Here is a 20817-nt window from a genome sequence, read left to right as displayed (position 1 = left end):
CTAGTGGATATGATATAACTTTTGTCTAATAATTCGTTATAAGCCTGTTTGAAATCTATGAATATGATGTGGACGCCAATGTCGTATTCCCACGATTTGTTTAGAATTTGTTTCACTGTGAATAGCTGATCAGTTGTAGATCTTTCTTGTCGAAAACCGGTTTAATATTCAGGCAGTTATCTCCTCAGCTTCACCATCACTGCATTATCATTGTATATAATTATTGTCTTTACTAAATCTAGGGGTAAAAAATCTGTGACAAATGGAGTAGTCTCCATGCCAAACACGATCATCATCATCATCATCAAATCTGGTGGTATTCCTCTGTCATGTAATATATTGTTACAAACATGCTTTCGGCATGGCCTCTGTAACGGTTGCATCTCGAAATGGCTTCGAGAACCTTCGCGATGTATCGAGCGCTGTAGAAATCCCATCGAGCAAAAAGACAAAAGAGGGAATGTAAAGGTAGTGGGGACAAAAATATTGTTAGAGAGAAAGTGCCATCTTGAGAGGCCACATTGAACAAGGAAAGAGAGACTCTTTCCTTGTTTAAGAAATCAAATTTAGTTGGGTTATGTTATTGCTGATGTTATTGATATATTGATAAATTAGAACCCCTACACCACTGTATTATTATTGTGAAGTGTCATGAAATTTAAATTCGGCGCATTCGCATTTCCGGATATGTCCGCCATCAGAGGCCACTTTTTTGGTCTCCTTTTCATAACGATTAGATTCCCTCTTTTGTCTTTTTGCTCGATGAGAAATCCATTGGTCAAACAACGAATTAGAGGTGGGACTACCCCAGAAGATTCGAGAATAATACTTTTTGATATATATATATATATATATATATATATATATATATATATATATATATATATATATATATATATATATATGTAACGATGTTATGAGTGAGTTTAGTTGTTAAGATACTATCGAACTGTAAACATATAAATAAATATATTTATATAAATTCGAACCGCTCGTTTTATTTAATCTCGCTACAATATGCAATATAGCAATTTCAATTATTACCCCCATTAAACGCCTTCTTAAGTCTATCAGTCTGAAAATAAGGACCAAAATAAATAATTTGACTAAAACAAAGGACTTAAATGAATAATTCGGATAAATCGTAGGACTTTAGCTAAGAAGAAACGCACTCAATTATCTTCCATAAAAAACATTCATTAATACATCGTGTAAACAAAAATATATAAAAATAAAGCTGTATTCATAACGCGTTGGTGGTAGCTAATGTGGGTAAGATGGTGGAAAATAAATTACACAAATGATGAAAGTATAAATATAGATAATATAATAATTGAAAAATAGTATATTATATATATATATATATATATATATATATATATATATATATATATATATATATATATATATATATATATATCGCACAATAATCGGTTATTAAAAAAAATGAAGAGGGAGAGAAAATGCGAATAAAGTCAATATAGTGTTCTTAGCTTCTTTCTTCTTATCTTGTGATCTGGTGCACTATGGCGACTTTTTAACTACATATAACGATGCAAGTGCACAATTTTTTATGCTGGTGATCTTCGTGGCTGAACTATCAACATGTGGTGATGAGAGAAAAATAATTAGTCAACTCGTGGCCCGGTATAGACACTGCTGACCTAGTTTTTTACTCGTGAAAGTAAATTCTTATTTTTTTAAATGTCGGTATTTCCTATATGTATTGTTGGAAACAATACGAGACTTTAAAATTTCCGTTATTGATTTAACGTCATCGGAATAACGCTTCATTTGCAGAAAAATGCTTGTAAAAGTGTATTTTTTAGGGAGTCGCCAGTAACTTTCTTTCTTTTTTCTTGATGTGTGATTGGTTTTGAATTTATCATAATACCCAACTATTGTTAGATAAGCAGGAATGACTGAAACTAAGTTCCAACTCGTTTTTACACTATCTTCATGTTCATTGTTTTCTACATAAGTCCTCTCGCGTCATTAAAGCACCGAATAGTGGTCGCTCTTTACATTAGGTGACGTCAAATTTTTTTCATACATTCTCTAGTTATGGTGTGTCGCTTTATTTTTGACTACAAAATTGGTTTATTGTCTATAAATCTATTATTAACCATAACGCTAATCGCTTATTATGCAACATTCCACCACAGTTTCTCCATGCCTTTACTGATTCTGTCATTAGACCTTTGTTTTGGTCCACGTATTACTTCTCCTATTCTGGCATTGAAATCTCCCAATAATATAAGGAGTTTACTTTTTTACTTCTTTTTCCACTAGTATTTGTAGTTCCTCATAAAACTCCTTTATTATTTTATGATTTGTATGTTTCTCTTGCATATATTCCAATTTTGTTTATAATTTTTCTATTGCTGTCATCTTTAGCATAACTGTACTAAAGTATGTATTGATAATATTTTATTTGATTTTTAAATTACCATATTAGTCCAGTCGTTATAGATTTGACCTGTAAGAATCATACAAACAAGCTAAATTTTACTAATAATGTTAATTTTGGGACCCCAAAAAAGATGCAAAAAAAGTTTACCACCCCTACCACCCGGCTTCCTATGTGAAAGCAGAAAAAAATCAAATACCATTTACAAAATTTACCAATTTTTAAATAAAAAATGAGATAATTTTGAACAAAAATGTTTATTAGCACTTTTTGTGTAGAATGAACCATTCTCTCAGAAACAACACGCTTGAAGCGACCGGTGATTTTGGATGTTAGTTACGCGCGCGAAATCAATTTTAAATAAAATTTGTATTAACTCCCGATGGTAAAAATTCGCAATTCACATTTTGACGTAAATGAAGTCAATTTTTATAAAGGTGTTAAACAAATAAACGTTGCAAGATTTTTGTCATTTTTTACGCTTTTCATGAGATCAATATAATAGGTCGTAGTAAAATTTCCATTGTTAAAGCCTAGTCTTCAAAACCTATAATATGAAATTTAGATTTTGAATTTTGGCAACAAATACGAGGTATTTGAAATATGCATAAAAAACGCAGAATTTAAACTTTTACATTAAAAACGATCGCATGTCACGGGAAATGCTTCCACGAAGACGTTATTGAGTGAAATTTGTAGCTTAATTTGTGTAGTTTCGAAAAACGATTTTTGATTAAATTAGATTAGATTAGATTTTTGTATTGTGAAAGTTTTAACTCAGCGTTTTTTAGGCATATTTCAAGATGCTTCACATTTGTTGCCAAAACTCTACCGAAATTTCATGCTGTAAGTTTTGAAGATTATTCTATAAAAATGGAAATTCCATGACCTGTCAATGAAAGTGATAAATTTAATAATTGAGCTCATGAGAATCATAAAGAAATTGCGCAACGTTTATTTATTTAACACCTTTATAAAAACTCACTTTATTCACGGCAAAATACAAAAATTGCATAAGAAAGCTTCACTTTTCACCTTTAAAACGCATTTTTATTTTTGGCGATAGGACACTCTGATAAAAAGATATCGAATTTTTACCGTCGAATTGATACAAATTGTATTTAAGATATAGATATAATTTATCTTATCTAGAATTGATAAGGTATAGATTCTTGGTAAATAGTTTTTTTCCGTTCTAACGCCCCCCCCCTTCCCAACCCTGGGGATTGGTAAGCTTTTTGCAAATTCAGCTTGTTCGTGTGATTTTTAAAGATTCAGTGGTATTTTATTTCAGTTCATTAAATTATTTAATTTAATACTGTATGTAAAATAAATTTAAATAATTTATTCAGGATTAAAACACTTATACCGCTTGTGCAGATGTATTTACTCTAAATACAAGCCAAACAATTTGTAAAAAAGTATAGTGTTAAATGAAATTTTCTTCACGCTACTATTAATCCAGCACTTTCTTTTAAAATTAGGTGTACATTGCTTTTTATACGTCGGTCATATACATGAGGGATGTAAAATCACAGTTGGTAATCTCCTATTTCCATAATTTTGGGAAAACGCGAAAAACTGTAGAAACTAACAAAATTAAATTAAAACAATAAAACTAATGAAGAATGATTGGATGTCCAGAAAGAGGAGCTTAAGAAATTATTTCTTTTCATCAGCATCATCATATAACGGGGGTCTTACGGCGATTGCCGCTTCCCGCATTTCAGCCTCCATCTTTTCCTATCTCTCCAATCTCCCTCTTCTAAGCCTCTAGATTGCATTGTTTTTGTAATTTCTCTTCTCCAGGAATTTGGTGGTCTTCCTCTTTTCCTTCTTTTTGGCGGAACATACATTAAGGCTGTCTTTGGCCACCGCTCCTCCTCCATTCTCATCACGTGGCCATACCATTGTAATTGCCTTTCTTGTATTCTATCTGAAAGAGTATCTCTAATTCCTGTACGGTTTCGTATTTCCTCATTCCTGATTCTTTCCATTCTCGATACTCGACATGACCTTCTAAGATAATCCATTTCCACAACGCCTACTTTATCTCGTTCATTCTTTGTCATCGTCCAACATTCGGCACCATATGTGGTAATTGGTTCTACAATTGCTCTGTATACGCGAAGTTTGGTATGCATCTTTAGTTTATTAGACCACAGTAATGAATTCAGTATTCGGATGCATTTTTTCCCTTGGGTTATTCGGTTTTGTACATCTATCTTAACTCTGCCATCTGCTGATATGATGCTTCCTAAATATTTATACTGGTTGCAGCCTTTTATGACAGCGTTTTGAAGCCTCAGATCTGTGGTATTTCGTCCAATTTTTAAATATTCTGTTTTGCTTATGTTTACAGTAAGCCCCCATTTGGCATATTCCTCAAATAATTTTAGATTCATATAATTTATATCTTCCTCATCGGTTGCAACCACCACCTGATCATCTGCAAACAACAATGTGTACAGAGTTTCTTGTCCCACTTCGATGCCCATAAATCTACATTTATTTCTCTAATTCCTTAATGCTTCTTGGACGTATATTTTAAAGAGTGTCGGTGATAAACAGCATCCTTGCTTTAGGCCTTTAGTGACTTTAAATTTATTTGAGGTTCTGGTTCCAATTTTTACACAACTAACTGCATTTTCGTACAATTTATATATCGCTCGGATATACGTCGAATCCAATCCGGACCTTTCGAGGACCTCAAACATTTTCTTTAACGGGACACTATCATATGCTTTCTGAAAGTCTATAAATACCAAATGGGTCGCTCTACTTCTTTCGACACACTTTTCAATTATTTGTCGTAGGATAAATATATTATCAAGGCAGGATCTCCCGGTACGAAAGCCGCTTTGTTCTTCAATATCTTGTATCTGTCTTTCAACCCTCTTATTTAATATTCTGCCATACAACCGGCCCACAGAGCTCGTCACACTAATACCTCTATAATTGGAACAGTCTCTTTTATTTCCTCTCTTATATATGAAGTTTATATAAGATTTATTCCAATCTTTAGGAATTTCCTGGTCTCCACACATACATTTATTGAAAAGGTCTACTATTAATTCTAAAAGTGCAGTCGGCCCATATTTAACCAGCTCTATGGGAATGTCTTCAGGCCCTGCGGCTTTTCCGTTTTTAACCTCTTTTAAGGTTTCCGTCAATTCAGATAATGTTATTATAGGGATTTCCTCTTTCGTCTCTGTTGTCTATTAATTCCCTTATCTTTTCCCATCTGTACTCTACTCTATCCTCTTTCAGCAGTTTCGTATAATATTTCTTTTCCTTTTTTTAATATCTTAGTTTGGAGATTGCCATTTTTGTTTGCAATGCTTGGATATTGAGATATATGAAAATGATCTATAACGCTATTGCCAGTTTTGAAACTAATAAAATATCATTGTGTCGGTTACTTAGTGAAAAAAAATATATTTTGATATTGAACAATAATATAATATGTAAACAATTTATATACATATCACTTAAACTAAAATATCCTGAAGTTCGGGTATATATTCACAGAATAGTTGAAGTTCACATTTTCATGAAGTTGAAAAGGCTCTTTATAGTAGTTACGTTGATCGAGTTGTGTCCAGTCTAAACTAAAATATATGGTCAAAAGATTTCTCACATCACGCAGTTTTAAATTATTTACTTTGTGAGCATAGGCGATAAGTTTTTCTGGATTTATCATGCAAAAGATCCGAAATCGTTTTTGTAAAGAAGTCCACCTCGTATTAAAACATTTCCTGTCCTACATCGTTTTAAAATGTACCTTTTACATTCCTTAAACTGAAAACCCAATGCTCCTTCTGATTTAAGAACCTCTTGAACAGCAGACTTTCAATCGTAAACACAGCTTTGCTTCATATCAATGACTGTAGAACATTCGAAAATAATTTCCTAGTATTCGCCAGGTGTCGTTACTGCCTCTCGTTTTCGTAAATTCTTCTCAATTTGACCTAAAACTCTATGGGATGGTAAGAATGAGTGACCAACTACAGGAAAAACTAACTTAGGTAATCATTATAGAGTTTTTATTTTGGCCACTGCATCCATCGGCGACCAGTCGTACCTTCATTGATATGTTGCTAAATTCAGTGTCATTGAGTCGATTTAAAAGCCTGCAGAGGAAATTTTCTTTGATCCTTTGCTAAACATGTCCTCAGTCCAACAGTACTAAAATACATTTTTCTTTTAAAGTGGAGACTTTGAGGAACCTTCAACAACAGTAGTTATAAAAATAAAGCTGCCTTGAATAATAAGCACTTTGATCAGGAACTCAGTCAAACTAGTCAAGTGACTAGGTCTTCTCTGTTTTCTTAAAGAAATTGGAAAAATGCTTTCGCTCGAAGTTTGTGGAGCCGTTTTTCAGTCATTAGTTTAATTTTAAATTGCTCATGTTTCTCATATTTAATGCGTTCACTTAGCTCTAAACATTTTGAGCAAACGTCTGTTCTTGGAGTTTTATAGTTCAAATTATATTTTCTGTTAAATATATAGCGAAAATACGATCTCTTCACAGTCTCCAATGAAATTGTCTGAGCAGTGTACAATAAATACAATTTTGAGACGCTCAGTTCAGATGGAAGATACATTCTTTTCGTCACTGAACGGCAGTAATGGGATTCAGTATATTTTAATTGGTTTATAAACTTTTACACTCCTTCCAGCTTATCCCGATATTTTGCAGTTTTTCGTTCACCACCTCTGCGTTCAGTGGGTACTTGGCCTGTTTCATTAAATCGTTTTATCACATAGGAAAGCCTGTGTTTTGTTATCCCTAGCACGTTGAAAAAAGCTGCTTGGCACACTGGAACTTTCCCCTTTGATGAAAAATTAAGAATGAAACAATTTAACTGGTGCTTCTTTGAAGAATTCTTTTCATTTTTCGGCCGAAGACGGTCAGTACGATTCACAGTGCAGTATTTCAAAATAAAGGCATTTTGAATCGCTTTATCTTTGGTTTCATGGAATAAGCTATGACATTTCTGTATTTCGTTCATTTTCAGCAGGCAATTTTCAATTTTTGAATTGTGACCACATGTTGGGTATTCTGGCATATTCTTCGCAGAATATCTACAACAAACAATAATTATGAACATAAGTACTGAAATGGGTTCAAATTTTAACAAAATTTTAACAAAAACAAAATATCAAAATTCAACAACGGCTTGGAAATGGAATCGTAACATTCACAAAAGTACTCACCTTAAACGTTTTGCAACGTTTTTCTTCCATTTTTCAGGTTGTCTTATTCGCTTCCTTGCCTTTGTTGGTGTGACATAAGACGCATTAACTTCCATGATAAAAAATTAATACTTTTTTGTATATTAAACTAATTTCTTAGACACAAATATAGTTTAGGAAAAGCACAAAAGTAATGTAACGATACCCAAAACTAAAACAAATTATAATAGCACGATGTAACGGCAAATCTAACCTTGTGTTAATCATGTGCGTGAGCTACGTGGTTCTTATTGGCCGCAGCGGAGATTGCAATGTTTTGTATGCACTCAGCTATGGAGATTGACGCTTTTGATCCCAATATGAACTTTTCACTGCTATTTGTATAAAGTTAAGAACACTTTCGATTCTTACAATTAGTTTTATCTAACAGATAATAAAAAACGCAACAGATGGCGTCCCTAACTCAAAACAAGAAAAATGGAGATTGCCGAATTTGATTTTACACTTCTCACATGTTATATGCGACTTTGATAGTTTATCCCCGAAGATCACCCCAACGTAGGTAATTGGGAAGAATGAGTATATATTAGGTATAGGTATTAAATTTTTAGTCGTATTAAAAAATTCATAAAGTAATTTTAGCTTTTGTTTTGCTCCTGAGAAATTTTTTTTTGCTAAAAATTAGCTAATGCTTGCCTCTGGAAACTAAAAATTTCATTAGGATTAATCACTAAACTGGCCATTATATTACTATAACTATTAGTTATCTTTTATAAACCACTTATTTTTTATTTTCCAGTTTATAATACAGAATGCTCGACAAAAGTTTTACAAACGAAACTGCCAACAAAAAAGACAAGACTGTATATTCTACAATCATTAGACATAAAATTAATAAACTTAGAGATGTTATAACAGTTGAACCGTTAGCTGGATTTTACCAATTAGGAATGGTTTTGTCCAAGCCAGCGTTTAATAACCTAGAATTTGAAAAAGCATGCAGAGTCAATTTAGGCTACAATGATACGGTCTGTAATGCAGTATTAGCTGGAAATCACAGAAATTTTTCTGCAGAAAACAAAAATATACAGGTAATATAATAATAGGCATAACCAAATAACTCTTTGTTGACTCCAGTTGTTAATCTTATAAAAAATAGTTTTGTGATGAAAAAGACCATCTAAATAATTTTTTCATGATAAACTTCTACGGATGTAGTACCAGTCATCAGACCAATAATGACATACGCGGCAGAAACACGACCTGACACAGAGAGGACAAAAAGGATGTTAGAAACAGCAGAGATGAAAACACATAGAAAAATTGATGGCAAGACACTATGGGGCAGAGCTAGAAATACATATATACCAAGTAGATGTAAGGTGGAGAACATCAAGAACTGGGTAAGAAATAGAAGAGTAGAATGGAATGATCATATAAGCCGAATGGTAACAAATGGAGTAGTAAAGACGGCAAATGACGGTTCCCCAATAGAAAGATGCTCAGTAGGAAGACCACGAAAACGATGGAATGACAACTTACTGGAGGCAAATTGAAAAACAGGCAGAGTTATGTCTAGATAAAAAGAAAAAGTAGAAGAAGAAAAGAGAAACTACTGATTCGACCAAGAGATCAAAAAAATAACAGATGAGAACGACGAAGCATTTAGAACCATGCAACAATGAACAACTAGGACAACAATGTACAAAACTTAAGGAAAGATGAGAAACGCATACACAGAAAGAAGAAACGAGAATCAGAAAACAACATATTATAACGGCTCTAAAGCCATATGAGTCATGAGTCAAGGAGAAATAAGAAAGTTCTATTACCAAATAAATATTATTAGAAAAGAATTGCGAAAGATATGGGTTGCTGCAATTAATTCTTCATGGAAAAGTAGAAGGAAAACGCGGACCAGGAAGGCGAAGAATTTCTTGGCTGAAAAATCTTCGTACGTGGTTCGACACAACAACGACAAATGTTTTCAGAGCAGCAAAATACAGATTGTCATGATGGTCGCCAACATCCGAAACGGATAGGCACTACAAGAAGAAGAAGAAAAGAATTCAAGCCGAGAATCAACATGTGAAATGATAAGAATAGCAACTTGCTTACCAACAAAAAGGTTGGGAACCTGTTAGGATGGTAAGATACTTTCGAGAGTTGCTGAGAGAGGAACCTACTAATAACATAGAACTGGAGTACCGAAATAAGGAATTTATGGAATCCCCGCGGTAGAAGAAGGTAGTAGGTTGAAAAATCCTCATGCAGCGATGGCATACAGCACCCCAGGAGTTATTTAAACATGGTGGAGAGCAGATTACCAAGTTGAGGCAAAAAATAGTTTGTAAAGTTTGGTCTGAGGATCAAATGAATAAAGAATGGAACTTAGGCTTCATATAATGGTTAGACAAAAAGGGGAACTTCCTAGAATGCAATAATAACCGCGGAATAACTCTCCTAAATATAGCATACAAGATATTGTCAAATATCTTGCATGACAGACTGAATTTTATACTAAAGCGTTCCTACGAGAATATAAAGCAGGTTTTAGGCGTGGTGAATGATAGGCGAATTTTTTACAGCTGGCAGCCATCTTCAATTTTTATATTTCTGGCAATTATTGTATTTTGGACATCTTATCTCCACAACTATCTTTTCTTACCTTGTTCTCTTCTAGTGGATGGAGTCTTTTTTTTTCTATTTTTCTGCCTTCTATTTTCAGGCATTATCTGCTGGTATATATACCAGTTTAGTCTTTTGGCTTCAATTGTGTCTATTATGTAATATTGAGTAAGTAGTTCTATAATTATTTTGTAAATGTAAAGCACTAATTCTTCAGGTACGGGTGCTGAGTAAACTGCGCGTCTGTGATTGAAAGAACATACTTTTATATTTGGAAAGAATGGAATAAACTGGATCTTCGTAAAGTAAATATATTTGTTTTCTTTCATTGATCTTTTAATTGAATTTTAGTATATTTTAAAAACAAAAATACCAATCACTACCATCGTTTAGTAGTCCGGTCTAGTCTGAGACTGACAGTCTGAAATCTGAGACTCCATGCAAGACAGACTAGACGGGGAGATTTTCTTATCCGACATGATGCGCCCAATGGCTAATAAAGAATGCCCTATAGATATATAGGACAACCCCCTTGGATCAACCAAGAGCCATAGAGGCTACAGCTATGTCATCAACTCTAGATTTGTTGATTTAACATGAGACACCAATACAAAGTACAAACATTTTACCTAGACCATACTTAATCAGTAAGTCATCAGATAATGGCACCGCGACTAATTAATCATACGGGTAAAATTTTGCATATATAGGACAACCCCCCTGGATCAACCAAGAATATGACATAGAGGCTACAGCTATGTCATCAACTCTAGATTTGTTGATTTCATATAAGATACAAACATAAAGTACAAAAATTTTACCTAGACCATACTCAATCAGTAACTCACCAGATAATAGCACCGCAACTAATTAATCATACGGGTAAAATTTTGATGGGATTATTGATGTCTCAAATCACGAAGTTTGTCCAGAGAACGCATACCACCATGGAAAAGTGTTGGAGAGCTGACAAACTTTAGAGAATTATAGCATTGATACGGTATGGGTGCATTGGCGTGCCAGACAACATTTGGTTCCAACTCGTGGAAGAAAAATGGACACGGATACAACAAGAGATAGACGAGAATAGCATTTAGAAATTAATGACTTGCCGACGAGTCCACAAATAAAACATATAAGAACCGAGAAAGGAACGGTCGCAAACTAGACCAAATAGGTTATAATGACTGTAATCAGGGTCTTACAGGTGAATATTCAGCAGCGTAATGCAGTTTCGGCAAAACTGAATGTTGAAATTAGAGCTCAATGTCGGTTTGATACAATAACTCTTGTATATTAGGATAAATAAATGGTCTGTCGGGTGTGGAGAGAGAGTTTATATATAATAGATCTACACAAGTTCCAAGGACTTATATAATAACTAATGAAATATGTACAATAAACTAATTGGCTATACTACGACTGGTGTAGAACAGACAGTGTTCAGAAAAAAATCGTTTAGTACCTAAATGTCTCCAAACTATTGGAACTGCAAAAAAATTAATGTTTTGAATACTGCCAAAGTTCTTCTGTACAACAGAACAAACTTTATGTGTTTTTTATATGTTTATATGTTTTTTAAGTATTTAGCGTGTAAAAATACATAAAAATGGCCCATTATTCTCAAGTTAATGTTTTCATAGCAGACATGGGTTCCTTAATCTTCGTAGCCACTCATTTCTGTCCATCGGGTCTTCTTGACCTAAACAATTCTCTTTTAAGTCCTTTGACATACAGTCCTTTCATCTTCTGGGTTTTCCTCTACCTCTCCTTCCACCAACTTCTAACAGCTCTATTCTTCGTCCCCCGTAGTTTTTGTTTCTACGTCTGACGTAACCAAACCAGTTTTGGTCTTGAATCTTTTTTGAGACCGTAGTCATCCCGGCTCTTTCCGTAATCAAGTCGTTCCTAATTATGTCCCTTCTAATCTTACCCAACATCTAGCGTAACATTTTCATTTCAGCTACATCCATCTTCTTTTCCTGAATCTTTTCTATAGGCCACACTTTACCGTCGTACACCAACGCAGGTCTCACTACACTTTTGTATATTTTTTCCTTTCGGCCCTTCCCCGATTTTTTTATTACATAATACCCCGCTCATTCGCTTCCAATTAAACCAACCAGCCTGTATCCTATGGGCAATTTCTCGATCTAGTGTCTCATTTTCCGTTATTTAGGAGCCAAGGTATTTAAATTCTCCTACTCTTCCTAGTTAGTTTTTTTCCAATCAGTTCTATGTTCCCAACTATTCCTCTACCTTCTAAACCACATATATTTCTTTTTAGACCAGCTTATCTCTCGCTCTCTCTTTAATAGCCCTTCTCCAACCTTCCAACGTCTCCACCGACATATTTTTGCTCTTCTCTACTAGTACGATTTCATCGAGCATTGACCAAGGAGGTCCCTCCCTACTTTCTCTGTCAAAGTAGTCGCTCAGTAAAGAGCCTTGATTCAAACCAACCATCACTGGAAAACTTTCGGTTAACCCGACACAAGTCCTTACTTTGGTTTACGCTCCCTCATACATATCCTTCACGAGCCTTACGTACTTCTCAGGAACTCATTTCTTCCTCATACATCTCCATAGCTCTAGTCCAGGGACTTTATCGTACGGCTTTTCAAGATCTTTAAATATCAAATGTAGCTCTCTTTGCTTCTCGCCGCATTTCTCTACCAACAAACAGTTCTGCTCCTATCGACGTCTGTCTCCTTAACCTTCGCTCTATGGTTCTATCCCAAATGTTTATTGTGTGCGACAATAACTTTATCCCTCTATAGTTGTTACAGTCCTGTCACTATCTCTCTCTCGCTCTCTCTAGCTCTCTCTCTCTCTCTCTTTCTCTGTCCATGCATTCTCTCCCAGAGCCTTCCAAACCTCTGCAGGTATTCCATCAGGTCCTACTGCCTTACCGTTTTTCATCCTATTTAACGATTCGACAACCTCATCTCTCTCTATCCCCGGTATTACATTCTCATTTGAGATACCGTATCCTCTGTCTCTTCTCTAGTGTTCTTCATTTAGCAACTTTCTAAAGTACTCATACCATCTTTGCTTTATTTCAATTAGCATTCTTAATCTACCACACGTGGGTCAAATCTTTTAATGATTTATCCCTTGCTTTAGGAATGCTGTATAACCTTTACATCCCCTCTTCATACATCTGTGCATACGATCTTTCCTTAGCAGTAGCTACAGCGCGCTTTGCTTCCCTTTTTGCTATCTTGTATATATTCTTAGCTTCCACTCTTTTAGACCTGTCATACTTCTTTCTAGCCTCTTTCTTCTCTCTAACCTTATGTTGCACTTCATTGTTCCACCACCAAGTTTCTTTGTCTCTAGGAGGCCCTTCACTAAATGTGTTTTTATAGCATTTTCTCTTCTACTCGCACCACAACTTTATTGGTGGCTTCCCACCAGTCATTTACCCTATCTTTTTCCTCAAGCTCTTCCAAAACTCTACTCTTAAAGACACTTGGCAAATCCATATCCTTTAACTTCTACCACTTTACTTTCTGACCTCCTACTTGTTTTCCTTTTCGCCTCACCTTTATCTCCGTATCCACTATTCGGTGTTGACTAGCTACACACTCACCTACTACAGTTAGTAACCTCTGTTAGCTGACTTCTACACAGCATAAAATCTATCGGACTTCCCCTTCCCTGCTACTATAGGTAACATACTGGTCTTCAGTCTTCATAAAGAACGTATTAATGACAGCCAAATCGCATGCCACTACAAAGTCACTAACACTATTTCCTTCATCATTTCTTATTCCCATCTCTAAACCTCCGTGAACTCTTTCTATTTCCGCCCTTTTTCTACCAATATGTCCATTCAAATCACTTCCAATAAAACACTTTTTTCGTCTACAGGAATCTCGAGCATCTCGCAATGAATAACCCTCTAAAATTCTTCCTTTTCCTGTTCTTCGCACCCTATCTGTAGCGCGTACGCACATATGATGTTCACATTCAGTTGGATACTCATTATTCTCTCACTTCTTCTGGTTACTCTTACAAGATATTCCTTCCACTAATTGTTCAAAATAATACCTCCCATGACTGTTCGAACTACTATATATTAACTTTTCTGCACACAAAGTACACCAATCCTTCTCCTCTGCATGAAATCGGCGAGCTCTCTTCCTTTACCTGTCATGCTTCCTACGTTAAGAGTTGCAATTCTCAGGACTAGCTTCTTTAGCCCCTTCCGTTTCCGTCCTCTAAGACCCTAGCTCACTTTTCACAGGGGTCAAGTGAGGCCACAATCACGCGTCACTTTCGGGTAACTCGCTAGCCTCTAAACTGCTTTCTTTATTTCTTCCTTTTATGGTTTAAGAAAGTTTTTACTGCCGATGCCCTTCCTGACACAAACCCTCCTCCTTTATCCGGGATTGGGACCGGCACTGATAGTTAACGAGCTACTTAATTCATTCAGCAACTACCAAAGGCGGAGTTAAATTCGTCTATAATAAAACATACCAATAATTTGAAATTAGTTATATTTTAAACAATGTAAGTCAACAAGGAGTTAAGATGGAATAATTAATAATTTTTCATTTACAGATTATTATTAGTAAAATGCATTCGTGGCAGCAACCAGTGCAAAGCTTGATACCTCTACTACTTATTCTTTTTATGGGTTCATTTAGTGACCGGCACAAATGGAGGAAACCCTTTTTTATTCTTCCTATAATAGGTGATATTTTAGGTAGCTTCGGAGGCATTCTATGTGTTCTAAATATGAGAACTTGGCCCTTAGAAGTGCAAGGAGTATTGGAAAAAATAGTACCATCCGTATTTGGTTCACAAAGTTTACTTACTATGGCTATCACGGCTTATATTGCCGATGTAAGTACTGTTGACAATAGAACTCTTAAAATAGGAATAACATCTACAGTAATTAGCTTAAGCGTACTTTTAGCGAATTTAGTGTCTGGAAAACTGTTTACAAAATTAGGATATCTAGGAGTTTTGAGTATTTCAACATCGATAATGTTCTTTTCTTTATTTTATGGTATGTTTTGGGTAAAAGAAACAGCGAAAACAAAAATCGAGTACAATTTAAATTTAATGTTTGACATATTTAACCCTAACCATATAATCGAAACTTTCAAGGTAATATGGAAAAGGCCATCAAATGCTTCTCATTTATATGCCTTGTTACTTTTAGTGACTCTACATAAAGCTGCGTATGATGGTGAGTAAATAAGTTATTTAATATTACAAAACGTTATGAATATATTTTTGAAGTTGTAAAATATTTAATCTCTTAATATTGTTCTAAAATTATCTTCCTGTAATCTTAGCCTTTTATCAATTATTATAAAGTTGGAAATAAACTACAATAGCAAAACAAATTCTTTTTTTATGTGTTGGCTTCTGCATATTCTTTCTAATAATAAAACAAAACATCGTTTATATCTGTAAATATTTTGCGGAGTATTTTACGCTCGAATATTCCAAAAAGTCTTTCATCCTTCTGCGTTAGAGTCTATGGCCGTCCGCACATGAAGCTACTAAAAAGCAACTAAACTAGTTGGTAACTATAATTACCAACTGTTTACTAACTGTGACTCGCACACTACGCTACTGAAAATTAATAGAAACGAGTCACTTCTTGCCTGTACGAGTAGCTTTGTTATTGGGTGTTTAAATTTTAACCTTTATATTATATTATTGAGTGTTATTATCGCGTTAAAAATGTCACTTAGTCAAAAAAATTATTAAGATAACTCAATCTGTTTGTGTTCTACATAATTATGTACGAAAACGGGAAGGAATACCATATAATATATCATTCCAAGTCTTTTCGGTAATATATTTTTCGCGAATATTCATTTAACATATAGTTGTATAAGCAGGGATAGTTTTCCACTTCTTGCACTAATTTTATATTAAACGACTGTTCTACCAATTTCGCCATTTCGCGTGTAAACTTTAAAAATATCACAACAAACTAGTCCCCAAGCGACCTGCACGTCCAGTCTGCTGTCGACTGATCACTGATGCATTCTTCTTCTTCAAGTGCCATCTTTGTTCCGAAGGTTGGCGATCATCAGGGCTATACGTATTTTCGAAACTGCTGACCGAAACAATTTGTTGTTGCTACAGCTATACCATTCCCGTAGATTCTTTAGCCAGGAGTTTCGTCTTCTTCCTATGGACCTTTTTCCTGCTATTTTCCCTTGCATAATTATTCGAAGCAGTTCATATCTTTCGCCTCTTGTAATGTGTCCCAAGTATTGCAGTTTTCGTTTTTTGATCGTAAATATGACTTCCTTTTCTTTATTCATTCTTCTCAAGACCTCGACATTTGTGACTCTCTCGGTCCATGATATTCTCAGGATTCTGCGATACATCCACAGTTCAAATGCCTCTAATTTTTTGGTATCAATCTTTTTCAACGTCCATGACTCCATTCCGTAGAACAGCACAGAAAGTACGTAACATCTCTTCAGGCGAAGTTTCATTTCAAGGCTCAAATCTCTTCCGCAGAACACTCTCTTCATTTTAGTGAATATGGATCTGGCTTTTTCTATTCTTATTTTGATTTCTGCTGAGCTATCGTTGTCTTCATTTATAAAAGTGCCTAAATATTTGTATTTGCTAACTCGATCGATAATTTCATTGTGTAAATATAAATTTTGGATATTTTGTGTTGATTTCGATATTACCATAAATTTAGTTTTCTTTATATTCAAAGATAGTCCATATTCTTCGCTGCAGTCTGCTATCTTATTCACCAATGTCTGTAGCTCTTCAAGTGTTTCTGCGATCAGAACGGTGTCGGCAAATCTCAGATTGTTTAATCTAACACCATTTATTTTAATACCTACGGATTGCTCAGAGAGTGTTCTATTCATTATGTCTTCGGAATAGAGATTAAACAGGGTTGGTGACAGTATACACCCTTGTCTCACACCTCGCTTATTTCAATTTCTTCAGTGGTATTAGTCTCTACTCTCACTACTGCTTTCTGATTGTAGTACATATTTGCTATTAGTCGGATGTCTCGTTTATCTAAATTCTTTTCTGTCAGGAGTCTGATTAGGTGATCATGCCGCACTTTATCAAAGGCCTTGTTGTAATCTATGAAACACATGAATACATCTTGATTTATGTCAAGACATCTTTGAGACATAACGTTCAGTGCAAACAACGCCTCTCTTGTTCCAAGTCCATTTCGGAATCCAAACTGGGTATTATTGATGTTCATTTCCAGTTTTCTGTGTACTCTAGAGTGTATAATTTTCAGGAATATTTTCAGTACATGGCTCATCAGATTGATTGTATGGTAATCACTACATTGTTTGGCATTTATCCTTTTTGGTATAATAACAAAGGTGGATAAAAGCCATTCTTGTGGTATTTTTCCTGATGTATAAATGCTATTGAAAAGTTCAACTAAAATGTGAATCGAGTCTTTTTCTATTAGTTTAAGGATTTCCGTTGGTATTTCATCTGGACCTGGGGCTTTACCATTTTTCATTCTTTTTAGTGCGTACATTACTTCCTCTTCCGTTATTTCTGGACCTTCGTCTCCTTGTATGTTATTTAGCTCAGATTGTTGTCTATCATCTGCAAAGAGTTCTTCAATATAGTTTTTCCATGTCTTCAACTGTTCTTCTAGTTCTGTTATGTTTCCGTTGACATTATACAGGGTATTTGGCTGCTTACGTTTTTGTGTACCTTGTGTAAGTTCTTTCACTTTTTTATGTACATTAAAAATATCATGTTTTGCCTGCAATTGCTCTATTTCTTTACATTTTCTTTTATAAAAACCTTCTTTTGCTATTCTGATTTCTATTTTGATTTCTTTCTGTATTTGTTTATACTTTTGTTCGTTTTTTCCTTTCATTATTCTCCGATTGTCCATGAGAAGAAGGATCTTATCAGTCATCCACCTTTGCTTTATTTTTGGTTTTTCTTTAGTCAGAATTTTCTTCGCAGGACCTGTTATTGCCATTTTTACGTTTTGTCATTTTTTATCTATGTTGTTCGTTGGCTGAGATGTTTCTTTTTCATGAAGTATTTTCAAATTATTATTAATACTTTTTGGCAGTTTCTCCTTTACCTCCAGGTTACATAAATGACTGGTTACATAAATACTTTTCTGCTCCAATCTTTTTAGTTTAATACTCACTGCTGCATTAGAGACCGGTTACTAACTAGTAGCGCTGTGTGCGGATACTCATTAAAATACATGGAGAGTAACTAAGCAACTGATTGGTAACTAAAGTTACCAACTGGTTTCTTTTTAGTAGCTTCATGTGCGGACGGCCTATGTTTCTACCCCATATGTGAGGATCGGCCTCAGCAGTGTTTTGTATATAATAATTTTAGTTCCTCTTTGGATATTTCTTGAATGGAATTTTTAAGAATTATTCGTCTTTTCATTGCCCTTGTTTTGTTGGTAGTACTTAGTCACTAGCGAGTCAAGGTATGTGAACGTGTCAACACGTTCAAAAATATGACTTCCAAACTCTGTTTCTCCTTCCTCTTTTGCTATAGGATCCTTAGTAACCAACATGTATTTGGTTTTGTGTTCGTTTCCAATGCTAGGAAATATTGCTCAATATCTTGCTTGCTACGCCCTATTATGTCAATATCATAAGTTTAATATTTGTATCGATCTATTGTAAATAGTACCGCCGTCTTTAATTTGTGTATCTCGAACTGCCTTTTCCCAGGCAATATTAAATAAAAGGTAAGCCAGGATATCCAGTTATCTGAATCCATTATCCCCAAGGTTCTAGAATTCTCTTCCCGTATCATTAGCTTTTAAGTTAGACATTATCACTCTCGTTAATCAGATAAGTCTTTCTGGTATATCAAACGCATGCATTGATTGGTATACTGTTCTCTTAACACTGCCGTATGCGGCCTTGAATAGATGGGTTTCAATGTTAAATTTTAATATTTTCTCGAGGATCTGTCTTATTGAATGAATTTAGTCAATTGTTTATTTTTCTGGAGTGAATCGGGCTTGGTATTTTCCAATATGCCCCACTGTGTTAACTTATAGCGTTTCGTAGAGAATATTTGCCAGTATTTTGTAGGCAGTTGTTAACAGGGTTATACTTCTGGAGTTGTCACACTGAAGCTGATTGTTTTTTTTTTGTAACAGGTATATCACGTCTTGAGATTATTCGCAAGGCATGCTCTCATTTTTCTACACAAGAAGTAAAAGTTTATGCAGTGCTTGTAGCAGGGCGTCGCCACCATTCTCGTAGAGCTCACAGCAAATTTGATCAGTTCCTGGTGATTTATTATTTTAAGCTCTTTATTGGCTTGGGCAACCTCTTCAATGATACGTGATCTTTCGTTTGGGTTGAATAGATTCCATTAATTCCATTGAATAGTTGAATTATTTCGATCTGCTAGGGTGTTATCTGCTTCTTCGATATAATGGTCATTTAACTTTTCAAATAGCGATTTTGACCTCCGAAATAAGTACTTAACAATATCATCTTCTCACCTACAGGCCTATGTATTATTTTGATAAATTATCACTACTTGTTCTTTTACTGTGAAATTACTCACACCGCACTAGACACCGCTTCAACCGATAGGAATTTTAAACCCGCTAAAAACGCATTTGTGAAAAAATCAACTCAATACTGCCCTGGTCACTATATTGTATGCAGTGTATTATTATTATCTTAATATAAATTACAAACTAAGTTGTGAAAGTATAATTCAGTATAATTTAAATACCATAAATACGTAATCTTTTCATCGTTTTTCTTTATTAAATTCGTTTGCCCCACCTTCCAAATGGTTTATCTTCAGGCTTTAAAGGTTGATTCAAACCAACAGTCATAGAATAATCAGGTTACAGTCAAATCCTAGTCAAGTTAATGGGCAACCCATTCACACAGCACACACACAGTATGGGCAGATCATGGTTAGTCTACTTCAGGTCATCTAACTCTACAACTTGAACAAAATCAAGATACCTAAGAGAAACACGCTACTAAATAGCATTATTTTCGGAAGAAGAAAGGCTTCATCAAGAATGGGTACCCAACATATTTTTATCGATTAAAGAAGAAGGAGAATTCTCAAAATTGTACCCACATTGGACGACCAGACAAAATTCGTACAGTAGGTACTTTCACATGTTGCATTGTGATTTGTTTAATTCTGATTAAAGACGACATAACTAAGGTGAACACTCACTATAAAAGAGCAGTAACTCCAACCAGAAATGATGGAGTAGTGGAAAGGTTTTGAGGAAAGAAAATAAAATTATGTGCATGATTAAAAATTTTGTATTGTAAAAAAATGTGTACATAGTTATCAAAAATAAGTAGGAACCTATAGTTTGGATAATACTTGTATGTATTGTTAATGACGCATTGTTAAATTGGCTGTTGTCAGTTCTTTGTGAATACGTTCGCTTGGAATATTGGTGAACGTTCGCAACAGATGAAGAGTGCAAATTGGTAATATTATTGTTGATTCAAATTAAAGTCCTCTGCAATTCGCTGTTTGCACCAAAAACTCTCTGTTTAGCCAAAAGTTTATTTCCTGCAATATTTTTTTTATTGTATTTTTCATTCTGTCAAAGA

General features: G+C 34.6%; 1 protein-coding gene across 2 annotated transcripts in view; it reads left to right on the top strand.

Moving 5' to 3' along the window:
* Window positions 1–20817, top strand: part of LOC140437200 (probable peptidoglycan muropeptide transporter SLC46) — a 65083-nt gene that overhangs the window by 22641 nt on the left and 21625 nt on the right. For both annotated transcript variants that reach the window (XM_072526562.1, XM_072526561.1), the window contains exons 2-3: window positions 8409–8700; window positions 14807–15440. In XM_072526562.1, coding sequence (XP_072382663.1) covers window positions 8422–8700; window positions 14807–15440 — 913 coding nt within the window. In that variant the 5' untranslated portion in view covers window positions 8409–8421. The remainder of the gene's footprint in view (window positions 1–8408; window positions 8701–14806; window positions 15441–20817) is intronic.

Source organism: Diabrotica undecimpunctata, chromosome 3 (assembly GCF_040954645.1).
Source record: "Diabrotica undecimpunctata isolate CICGRU chromosome 3, icDiaUnde3, whole genome shotgun sequence".
NCBI lineage: Eukaryota > Metazoa > Arthropoda > Insecta > Coleoptera > Chrysomelidae > Diabrotica > Diabrotica undecimpunctata.
This window is presented reverse-complemented; position numbering and strand designations above follow the sequence as displayed.